Here is a 12,833-nt window from a genome sequence, read left to right as displayed (position 1 = left end):
ATAAGCCTTCAATAACTTGATGGAACTAGTCCTAGACAAAAACCAACAGTTCTAATTCTTTGTGTACCAAACAAATTTCTGTCTGTACCTTGGTCTCCAGAGTGGACCCAGCCAGCAGAAGGAATGAGGTATGCTAATAGCAGGCTTTGGTCTTTGAATAGGTATATCTTACAAGGAAAATTAGATAAGGCAGATTTTCTTATTGTAAATTGGATTTCTTAAGAGTTAGGTAAAGCTAATTTGTTTATTTCTATTGTACAGTCATTTCTGGTTAAACAAATAACAGTAAGCTGTTGGACCTATAAAACTTTTTAACAGGATCCTGGACCTACAGTGATAGTGCAGATAAAGTAACACTAAGACCCTCTTGAACAGCCATCTTTTGGGTCTCATTTTGTCTAATTAAGGAGGTGTCAACAAAAGGAAGAAAATACTCATGCTGTTATCATGAGAGCCACAGGGTCTCAAACATCTATTTTTTATCTTAGTCACTCTATAAATCCACTGGAATGGGAATTCAAGGCTAGATCCCACTGTGTGTCTTCAACTCCGCAGGGCAGTGTCTCTGAAAAGGCTGTCCTTGAACTACTGTCTTAGTAGTATATGGGACACTTTTTTAGATTCAGTTACACCCAAAGACCTCTGTTGGTGGGTTCTGGGGAATTTGCATTTTTAAAATATAGCCTTTCTTATGTACCTTAAAGAATTAAGAACCACTGCATTGGGAGGAAAATGACTACAATGAGTTGTGCTAAAATCAGAGATGCTCAGGGCCTGGGTGGCTCAGGTGGTTAAGGTTAAGCATCTGACTTGGTTTGGCTCAGGTGAGGTCATGGTCTGAGTTTGAGCCACACATCAGGCTCTGCACTAAGCAGGAGTCTGCTTCCCCTCTCCCTTTCCCACTGCCCCCCCCCCATCCTTCCCTTCATGTGCATGCATGCGCATGTTTTCTCTCTCTCTCTCAAATAAATAAATAAATCTTAAAAGAAAAATAAAATCAGAGATCCTCCAGGTTAAACTTAAAAAAAAACAACTCTGAAGTTCTAATCATTCATAATTGTCTGAAATTTTCAAGAAAAATATGGCTTACTTGAAAACTTGTAGCATGTCCTATATGTCAGAGAATTTGCTAAAATAAGAGATATTGTGGTCCTGGACAGCTATATTCCAATGATCTGTTTACTGATTAACATTGCCATTGGTTTTGCATAAATGATATGAACGTTTCTTAGAAACGTATTCTTGTAACACTGAAGTTACAGAGTACATATCACATATATAGAGAAACATGCTTTCTATTCAGAAATAATTGGTGACAAAATGAAGAGCTATTTTAACTAAATAACCTCATATAATCTTAGAAGTAAAAATATAAGAATTTGCTTTATCAGATTAATGGAAAGATCAATATTTTACTACCAGCAAGCATATTGTATTTAATACAACTGTTTATGCTCTGGACAACTAAAATAATGAAAAATAAGTGAATCCAAAGGCAATACAGGACATTAGTTTGTTTCTAGATATTGCAAATGGCATTCTGTGGAAGCTGTTTGGATGTTAACTAACCAGATCAGCAAGGGGAAAAATGATAATTTTGTCATCAAATACTATATTTTGGATATGGTTATTGATATAGATATTATGTACAATATTATAGCTACAGGAAATAATTATGGAGAATGTGGATCAACAGGGCTTGAATTTTCACATTGAAAATATTTGATATTATAATTCATCACCTTTATATATAAAAAAATGTTCCCAAACAGTTTGAGTCAGAATATTTGAAACTTCTGTGGATATAAAAATTTAGCTTGTTTGGATATTCAAGACTATGACAGTATCTTGAAATTTGTGATTTATATGATAAATATCAACATTAGATTTAGTGTTTTATGTTAAGCATTGTGTCTTTTTTTTTTTTAAGGAATAGTTCTCAGATCTGTATAAACTAGTAGTGCAATGGTTTGGCCTTAAGTTTAAATGCAGCCTTATAAGAGTCTATGATGAATATATTAGAAAGTGCTGTAACAAGTTGATTCATATTGGAAATGAAGTATAAGAATACTGTGAGATCTCAACATTAGTTTTTCCAGCTGGGCTCCTCCTAGCCAAGGGCTGAATCAATATTTCATTTAGTGAAAACTTCCTGGTGAATATTCTGTCACTTAAGAGACTCTATTCATCACTAATGAATAAAACACATTCCCAAAGGAGATTCCAAACTGAGTCTGTAGATTAAGTTTTAAAAAAGAGATTTTTTTAGTACATCAGTTTTGTCCATGTTATCACTGGCCAGACATGAAAGTAAGAAGCCAATTGGGAAAATCTATAACTAATCCTTTTGTTGGTATCAAGGGGTTATGTAAAGTTCATTGGAACACACTGCTTAAAGTTTTACTTGATCCTTTCATTAACAAATCCATATTTTATAGATTACTAGATTTTAAACCCTTTAGATAACTGAATCTCTTCTTGAAATTATGAAAGCTGTATTAGGCCAACTGATCTAAGTGAAATTTGATAAGCAAAATTTTCAAGTTGGTATGAGTCTAGTCCAATAAAGTTCATTTAAACATAAAAATTATAATAGCTAAATAATTGTACATGTCTATAAGTACTACCTTTTTTTGAATATTATTTCTAATTAAATATTTTCTTTAAAACTGTAAAGTATCTATACTTAGTAAGTATAGTATATATTAGTATTGCACTAAGTATATATACTTAGGAGTATAGTAGTAGTAAAATGTGAATATTTATCTTTATATATTTAAATAGATTTATTATCAATATATTTCACTATAAGCCTATTTGATTCAACAAAGTAAGTATTTATTCTTCATGCAAAAAAACATAAATAAATTCAAAGATTATTCAGGATATAGGTTTGTTTCTAGTTATTGCAAATGGCAACATGGCAGCTGTTTAAATGGAAACTGGTATCAGATCGGCAAGAGAATTCATGTCCTATTTGCCCAATGCCTAATAGAAAAACCATGGCCACCAAAGAGCTTTCTCTGAATAATGGGCACAACCACCTATTTTTGTTTGTCATCATAAATTTGGTCTATATAGCTACCAAGGAAAATAAAGATATCTACCTAAAACAACCCATCAGGGATTTTCATTATAAATAATATCACCTGCCAAGCAGAGCCTTTTGGACATAGTTACACCTACTTTTTGTATGGGAAGTTTCACTCTAAGGTTTGCTTTCTAAAAATGAGCACCCAAAGGGGCACCTGGGTAGTTTAGTTGGCTAAGCATCTGACTCGGTCAGCATCTGACTTGGCTAAGCAGTCAGCTCGGTCATGATCTCGGGGTCCTGGGATCGAGTCCCAAGTTAGGCTCGGTGCTCAGTGTGGAGTCTGCTTGACCCTCTCCCCTCTGCTCCTTCCTCAGCTCAAGAGTTCTCTCTCTCTCTCTCCCTCTTGCTCTCACTCTCTCTCTCAAATAAATAAAATCTTAAAAAAAATAAAATAACAAAAATAAATGAAAATGAGGAGGCCCAAACCTGGGGATTAGGGTTTTAAACCCCAATGTAAGAAAAGCACAGCCCCAGAACGTGAGCTAGTACATCTAGGTGGGGGATCTTCACTACTTCAATTCCAAATGAGAGAGTCCTTTTCCCAAGAGGTCTAGAAACATATTTAGGGGGTCCTTTCACATATATACACATATTCCTTAAATAGCTGCAATGTCTGATCTCCTTATAAGTTGATATCAACTAATAGTTGGTATTTCCTATAACAATTTGTCCTAAGATCAGTTTTTCAGGAAACATGAGGAACCTGACAAACATCATGGTTCCCTAAAAGTCTAAGAACTCCAGCTGTAGAACTGACACTGATAATTACTGCAAATCAATAATAAGATCAATTGTCAATTTATAGGTAATAACACTTTCAATCACTAAAGTAAAATTTTAAAAATTCAATAGAAAAATTAGAGGGCCTGAAACATGCATTTTTTTCAAGCTTTTACACATTATAATGTAAAATTCTGTAATGTATTCCTTCAACAAATAATTTTGGTCATCTATGACATATATATACATATATATCATATATATACATATCCTATACACACACACACACACACACACACACACATATATAGTCTATATAGTTACCTAGAAAAATAAAAATATCTATGTAAAAATGATCCATTAGATATTTTCATTATAAATAGTATCACCTGCCAAGCAGAGCCTTTTAGACATAATTACTCTTCTTTGTGTGTGGGAATTTTCACTCTAAGATCACTCTTCTAGTTCTAAACTGGAAGGATCTGTACAGTAGTCTGGGACCACTTCCACTACTTAATTTTAGCCCTTTTTTAATGCCTGGACTCTCTAATAACATTTAATTTGGCCACTTTACCTAATCCCTTATCACTTTGCTGTTGAAAAAAAAATCTTTCCCAAATACAATTTTCCTTTTCATACAACTATTCAAAATTTCTCTATAGCTCCTTAAAAATAATGGCTAACATTTGCCAACTGTGCTATATGCTAGGCACTACTATAAAATGCTTTTATGCAGCAACATATTTAGTCCTCACAAAGACTATTGGTGTACTCTGGTGCTCATGTTCTTCTCTACATTTTCCGGCCTCTTTTGCAGTTAGTTTGGCCTTATGACTGGTTACAGCCAGTAGAATATGAGAGAAGTGATCAATGCCACTTTTGAGAGCAGAGTGGTTAAATGTCAGTTGTTCTTTCCCTGTGGCCTCTTCCCCTCCCTTGCCAGAATCTACTACCTAAAAAAGTCAGATTACATTGAAGTTACATGACACAGAGCCACAAAATGGAAGTATCCTGAGTTTCTGAGTCTGCTTAGATTAGACAGGCCGAACTCACATCAGACACAATATAGACAAAAAATAAGTTTCTGTTGTATGAAACCACATAGATTTCTGGGTTTGTTGTTGTGTAGTACAACCTATATTACCTTAATGGATAAATCCGAAGGGAGCCACTGTTATTATATCCATTCTATAGATGAAGACGCTGAGACATAGCTAGATTAAGTAATTTGTGTAAGGCAAACAGCTAGAAAGTGATGGAACTAGACATGCACATGAGCAGTTTACTCACAAGGCCTATACATATATCTGATATGATATAGGCTCTCTCCATGACCACTGGATAAAGGAGACTTTTTTATTCTAGCATACAAGGCCCTTTACAATCTGGCAGCAATATATCATATGCAACAGTAAAGCAAAGTATTTAAATTCCAGGCTTTAGAACTCAAATCCCTTCCCTGACACTTACATCACAACTGGGCAAATCACAAGGAATCCAAGCCTCAGTTAGTACCTCTGTAAAATCAGAGTGATAATTACAGAACCCAACTCAGAGTTGCTGTAGAGTAATATGTGTAGATAGTAGGTCATTCTCTGACCCACCATAAATGTATGCACTTGATTTCCTATTTCTTTCCAAAGGTATTTCCCACTCTTACTTACTTTACACCTGAATAGACCAGAGCCTAAACTTGCCTTTCACATTCCCTCCTTTTCATCAATATTTCCTCCATCAGAAGTGCTTTTTTTTCCCTTTTAACTTGATTCTAAATCTTACCAAACTTTTGAGATTTAACCCAAAGTTTGCCTCCTCAGTAAAGGTATTTTTTTCCTGGTCACACTAAAGTAAGGTGGGATTTCTAAAGCATATCGGTTGCCTACAATAGTCATCTGACACTGGTATTAGGTACTGAGATCTAAGAGTTAAAGAGCACAAACTGAAGCTGGATTGCATGGGTTTGAATTCTGGCTCTTCCACTAGTTAGCTGCGTAACCTTGGGCACGTTATTTAGCCTTTATATGATTCTGTTTCCCCACCTGTAAAATGGGGATACTAGCTAACTATTTTATCAGGCATATTGTAAATATTAAATGAGAACAATGCTGGGCACAAAGTAAACACTATGACTGTGTTTGCCATCACTATTATTTTTCATGGCTATCATTCTTTACATACATTTTTATCCCTATCAAGATTATAAACACGGTTTGAAATCAAGGAGTGCATTGAATTTCCTTTATAGTGTCCAAATTTTGGGACATTGGCTAGATATAGTAGGCATACAATAAATATTTGGTGATTTAATAAGAGCCCATAGTGTGCTTAGCCTTGACATGGAAAATAGTAGATTTCGGAATGTTTACCATGTTCCAGGAACTGTGCCCAACAAAATATGTGTATTATCCCATTCAATTATCATAACTACCCCCATAAGATAGGTACTATTATTATCTTCATTTTACCATTGAGGATTCAGAGACATAGGAAAGTTGTTACCTGCCCAGGATCACACAGTATGGGGCAGGAAAAGGATGTCCTTGTTTAAAAACACAGTGATTTCCAAACTTTAGTGTGCATCAAATCATTCAAAGGGCTTATTGAAACACAGATTACTAAACATCATCCCCTAGTGTCTGATTAAATGAGTATGGACAGTGTCCAAGATTTTGCATTTCTCACAAGTGTCCAAGTGATGATGAAGTTGCTTGTCTAGGGATACACCTTTGAAAACCACTTCACTGGGTGATAGTCTTTCCTCAATACTACACAGCTTAAATTGCACCTGGAAACAGATGTTCCTAAAGTAGAAATTGACAAGTTCTATTCTAAAACATGTAAAAACATACCAGGTTTCCCTAAAAAATAGTGTAACTTTAGAAATTTATGTGGAAATTGAGCTTTAAAGAAAATAGAAAAACATTTTCTGGCAAAGATAATAACTCTTCTGTGAGACACTCGCTATCAATAAGTAGCAAATTACACAGGTGTTTGACTTGGTAAAAAAATGCTATTTTCTTAATGAAAAACCAATAAACAAATTCAGAAACTCAATACTTGTGGAAAGAGACTATCAAAGGTTTGCAGTGGCGTCAGAGAAGCGAGGGAAATAGACTACTTTCTATACTCTCTTATCTTGTTCTACAAGTGGATTAAGTCAGATACAGGAATTTTTAAACATGACCAGATCATTGGTTCTACTGTAAGATATATTCCTTTGGAAATCGTCAGAACAAGGATCTTCCTGGCTATGGCCACACATCACAGAAAAACCAAATCAGGGCAAAGAATCAATTGTTTCTTCCCTAGGATCAGATGTCACAACAACTTTCTTTTCAATTACGTATCCTTCCTTGTCTATATTTTATTCATAAATGTTATATTTTCACTACCTGATCAGATTGATAAGATTTACAGATTTGATCCAAACTCTGAGGATCCTGAAACAGGTTTTCCTACTGAATTTCAGTATATATTTGCCTTTACCTGTACTTAGTGTGTTGTCAAACTTATCTTGCTAAATTAGGCTATAAACCCTGTCTATTCTTGGCTTGTTCTGTCTTGATGTAGCCATGAGTTAATATGATACAAATGTCAAATGTATAATAAATCATGTTAAATTGTCTTACAAATGGATGCTGCTGGACATAAAAAGAGACAAGAGTTTAGATCAGAATCATCAGTACTAGAAAAGTGGACATATGCAAAGTCTTTCAGAATTCTGGGATTTAATTCACCTGGACCTGGGTAAATGGGCAATGATCCGAGGATGTATAAGAGAAAATGACTTAAGGCCAAGGGCAAGAACCAGGGGGAAGCAAAAGGTAGAGAAATTACAGGAACCCATATAGGGCTGGGAATAATTCTTATCAGCCAAAGTTGAAAGGATATACATAAGAGGCACCAGAGTCAGTTCCATAGCAGAAAAGCTAAACTGGCACTAGTCTATAAAGATTTCTTTGAGACTTCCCTAACAGAACTTAAAAGCAAGCTTTAAAAGCATCTCACTAATTTCAAGTAACTTAGCTGCTGTACGTCAGAAACAAAACAGGTGTTGCCTAAAGAAAAAGAACAAAATTAAGAAAACAACAGTATAAAATTTAAGATGTCCAGAATATAATCACAATTGACCAAACATGCAAGAAGCAGGGCAGTATGACCCAGAATTGGGGGAAAAAATCAACAAATATAGACCCCCAAATGATATAGATGATGAAACTAGCAGAGAAGGATTTTGGAACACCTATTATAAATATTTTTCATATGTTAAAGTTGATTCAGGAAACCATGAGCATGATTAGGAGAGAAATTGCAAATATTAAAAAAAAATAAATGAAACTTCTAGAGATGAAAAACACAGTATCTGAACTCTGAATTGATCAATTCTGGATGGGATTAACATCAAAATAGATATGTAAGAAGAAAATATGAGAAAACTTGAAGATACAGCAATAACTGTTAAGAGTGAATTACAGGCAGAAAAAAAGTATAATGTATATAAGAACAGAGCAATAACAACTTCTAGAATATATCAAGTGATCTGATATTGGTGAAATTGACATCCTAGTAGCACAAGATAGGAAGGAGGCAGAAAACATATGTGAAAAAATAATGGGCAAAAAAATTCTAAATTTTATGGAAACTACAAATTCATCAGATTCAAGAGGTTCAACAGACATTAAAGAGTAAATCTATATAAAACCACAGCAAAACACATTATAATCAAAATGCTGAAAACCACTGATAAAGAGAATATATCAGAAGTCTCCAAAAAGAATGTTGGCAGATTCTCATCAGAAACAATAAAAGCCATCAAAGAGTGGAGAGACATTTTTAAAGTCTAAGGGTGGCAACTGACTGCAAAGGGGCATGAGAATATTTGGTTAAGGTGGTAAAAATGTTTAATATCTTAATTGTGGTGGTTTTATACCATATTCATACTCATAAATAAAACTGATAAAGTTTACTGTATGAAAATTATCTCAAAAAGGCTCATCATGAAAAAAGATGCTGGTCAATTTGGGGGGAAATGGTGTTAGCATAGTATGAGAATTTCAGATTAGAAACACTTTTTTAAAGAAGAAAATTCATTCCAAAAAAATTACAAAATATTTTTCTTCCATTACATCTAGGTACTGCAATATCTCAAAGAGAAGCATGGATTCACACACGTTTATAAGTCATACTTTAATAGACACCAACAAACTCCAAGTTACCATTATACTAAAATTGTCCCATAATCAATGGTATGGATCAAAATAATCATTTTAAATTTGCATTAGTTCATACATGTGCAAAAAATTATTTTGGGTTGAAGATATTTTTAAAGCTAATATTATAAAAATTTCTTGTTTTGAATAACTTTTAAATTATTTTATTAACTTTTCCCAAGCAATTAATATGCACAGAACAATTTTCATCAAATTGTGTTTTCTGCAACTATAATAAAGTATATAATAGAGTGCAACAATATTTCTTACCTCCAGTTTATTTCTTGAAGAAGTGGGTTTCCAGTGAGAGACAATTCATGGAGAGAATAGCATGCATCAAACCATCTAATGGCACTTGTAAGATCTAGAGAAAATAAACAATAAAAATCATTATAGAAGATAATAACAGAGAAAAAAAATAATCATAAATCAAGGACAATTTATTTATTGGTTAGGTAGTAAAGCGAAAAAAATTATTTATTTTGCAGAATACAGTATGCTTTTAGAAAGAGACTATGTTAAGAACACAGACTGCTGTTAGAACATATATTTCTCCCATTTAGCAGCTTTGTGAACTTATGCAAATGATACAATTGCTTTGTGATTCAGTCTCATACCTATTTTATTGGGTGAGGGTTAAATGAGGTAATGTGTGTAAAGGGCTTAGAACTGTTTGTGCCAGATTGTTAGCACAAAATCTGAAGAAGTGAAATCTAAAGTCATAAGATAAGTGGTAAAATTGAACACATACATAAACAGAGTTACATGGACCTATTTTACTTTCAAAAGTAAGAATAGTAGGTCAATCTAGCGTACATTTCAGAGTAATTTATATTGAATTATTCTCCCACAGAAAAATATCATAAAACTAGACAATATATAGGAAGCGCCTGTTTTTTAAACCTGACTCTGCGAGATGGGAAACATACCTGGTGAGCCTACAATCACAGTGGTTTTCTGTTTGAAAGCAGTTTACCACTTCAGAGCAGTAAAGGCCAAATAAAGAAGCTCTTTTGCTGAGTGAGGAGACAAAGATTAGAACAAGCTGGAATTTATGATGAAAAATAATGAGAAGGAGCTGTGCGTTTATATGTTGTGAGGAGGGAATTGGGGGAAGAAGTCTATGTGAAAATTTACCACAGATTTACCACAGGTCCACGGACAAGTGTGAGGTGTTGCACACACACAGAAAGATTGAAAATCCTAGCAGGGATCACCAACTGTAAGGCTGAAAGCTGAATGATGACACTAAGTTCATGTAGCAGCAAAAGATATTGGAGTCTTAACCCAGACAAAATGAGACCTAACTGAGTATCTCACAGAGTGAGCTACAATCCAGAAAGACTATGCAGTAGGAGGAACACAATGCCCTGGGGTAGGGGCATGCACTAAGAGTTGAAAACTAAAATGGCTTGTCCTAAAAGAGAATGAAATTAAAGAAGACAGAAAAAAAAAAAAAAGTACCCATAAATGCTTCAACTGCTTGCCAGAACTGAACGTAACTGCCTTTAAAAGGAAGACAATTTCCAGACTCACTAAACTGTATTATATACAATGTTCAATATAAAATTAAAAATTATTAGACCTATCAGGGTGCCTGGGTGGCTTAGTTGGTTAAGCATCTGCCTTTGGCTCAGGTCATGTCCTCAGGGTCCTGGGATGGAGCCCCACATCGGGCTCCCTGTTCAGTCAGGCTCCCTCTACAGGTGGGCTCCCTGTTCAGCTTCTCCCATTCCCTGTGCCCCTCCACCCTGCTTGTGCGCTCTCTCTCTCTCTCTCTAATAAATAAAATGTTTTAAAAAATTACTAGACATATCAAACAAAACAGATTTTCCTTCAGACAAAACACACTTTAAAACAAAGACTGTAATAAGAGAAAAGAAGAGTGTTACATAATGATAAAAGGGGTCAATCCAACATGAGGATATAATGTTGTAAATATTTATGTACCCAATGCATGAGCACCTAAATATTTAAAGCAAATATTAACAGCCTTAAAGGGAGAAATAGACAGCAACACAATAATCATAGGGGACTTTAATATTCCACTTACATCAATGACTAGATTACCCTATTGATAACTGATGTATCCTATACATCAGTATATAGAATAGAAAGAAAATCAAGAGGGAAACATCAGTCTTAAACATGTTAGACCAGATGGACTTAAGAAATCATATCAAGCATCTTTTCCAACACAATGATATGAAACTGGAAATCACTTACAAGAAGAAAATGAAAATTCACAAATATGTGGAGATTAAACAATATACTATCAAACAAGCAATGTTTCCAAGAAGAAATCAAGAGAAATTAAAAAATACCTTGAGACAAATGAAAATGGAAATGGAACATACCAAAATTTATGGGATGCAGCAAAAGCAGTTCTAAGAGGGAAGTTCACAGTGATAAATGCCTACCTCAAGAAATAAGAAACATCTCAAATAAACAATCTAACTTTAAACCTCAAGGAACCAGAAAAAGAAGAACAAATGAAGTCCAGAGTTATTAGGAGGAAGAAAATAACAAAGATTGGAGCAAAAACAAATGAAATAAAGACCAAAAAGACATAAAAAAAAGACAATAGAAAAGATCAATAAAGCTAAGAGCTGATTCTTTGAAAAGACAACAAAAATGGCAAACCTCAGCCAGACTCAGCAAGAAAAGAAGAAGGAGAAGGACGAGGAGGAGGAGAAGGACGCAAATAAACAGAATCAAAAATCAAAGAAATGTTACAACTTTTACCACAGAAACACAAAGGATTGTAAAAGACTACTAGGAGAAATCATATGCCAAAAAATTGGGACAACCTAGCAGAAAAGGATACATTCCTAGAACCATACAATCTACCAAGATTGAACCATGATGAAATAGAAAACCTGAACAGATCAATTACTGTAAGATGACTGACTCATCTTAATAAAAAACCTCCCAAGGAACAAAAGTCCAAGGTCAGACAGCTTCACTGGTGAATTCAATAAAACATCCACAGAAGGATTAATACTAATCCTTCTCAATCTCTTCCAAAAAATAAAAGAGCGGGAACTCTTCCAAACCCATAGTATGAAGCCAGCATTACCCTGATACCAAAACTAGACAAGAATCCCACAAGAAAATTATAAGCCAATATTCCTGATAAATGTAGATATGAAAAATCCTCAGCAAAATATTAGCAAACTAAATTCAATAATGTATTAAAAACACATCACAAAAAAAAAAAAAAAGAAAATCAACTGGCAAAAAAAAAAAAAAAAAACACATCACCATGATCCAGTGGGATTTATCAACACCCACAAATCAGTCAATGTAATATACCACATTAACAAAATGCAGAATAAAAATCATATGACTAACTCAAACAATGCAGAGAAAGCATGTGACAAAATTCAGCAACCACTTATGATAAAAATGCTCAATGAAGTGGGTATAGAGGGAATGTACCTGAACATAGTAAAGGCCATATATAACAACCCCACAGCTCACCAGCTAACATCATCCTTAATGGTGAAAACGTGAAATTTTCCTCTAAGATCAGGAATAAGATAAGGATGCCCACTCTCACAACTTTATTTGACATAATTGTGGAAGTCCTATCTAGAGCAATTATGCAAGAAAACAAAATAAAAGGCATCCAAATTGGAAAGGAAGAAGTAAAACTGTAGCTATTTGGAGATGACATGATATACAGAAAATCCTAAAGACTCAATCAAAAAACTGTTAGAACTAATAAATTCACTAAAGTTGTAGGATACACAATCAATACACAAAAATTTGTTGGGTTTCTTTACACTAATGAGCCATCAGAAAAA

At 34.2% G+C, this 12,833-nt stretch overlaps 1 protein-coding gene across 2 annotated transcripts in view; it reads right to left on the bottom strand.

Annotated features, from left to right (window-relative positions):
• Positions 1-12,833, bottom strand: part of LRRIQ1 (leucine rich repeats and IQ motif containing 1) — a 211,864-nt gene that overhangs the window by 135,115 nt on the left and 63,916 nt on the right. For both annotated transcript variants that reach the window (XM_088025656.1, XM_088025657.1), the window contains exon 13: positions 9,295-9,388. In XM_088025656.1, the coding sequence (XP_087881782.1) occupies positions 9,295-9,388 (94 nt within the window). The remainder of the gene's footprint in view (positions 1-9,294; positions 9,389-12,833) is intronic.

The sequence above is a fragment of the Eumetopias jubatus genome, unplaced genomic scaffold, assembly GCF_037043125.1.
Source record: "Eumetopias jubatus isolate StellerSeaLion01/CBP00866 unplaced genomic scaffold, mEumJub1_p1.0 scaffold_8, whole genome shotgun sequence".
NCBI classification, from domain to species: Eukaryota; Metazoa; Chordata; class Mammalia; order Carnivora; family Otariidae; genus Eumetopias; species Eumetopias jubatus.
Note: the sequence above shows the minus strand (reverse complement) of the source record. Positions and strands in the feature narration are given on the sequence as shown.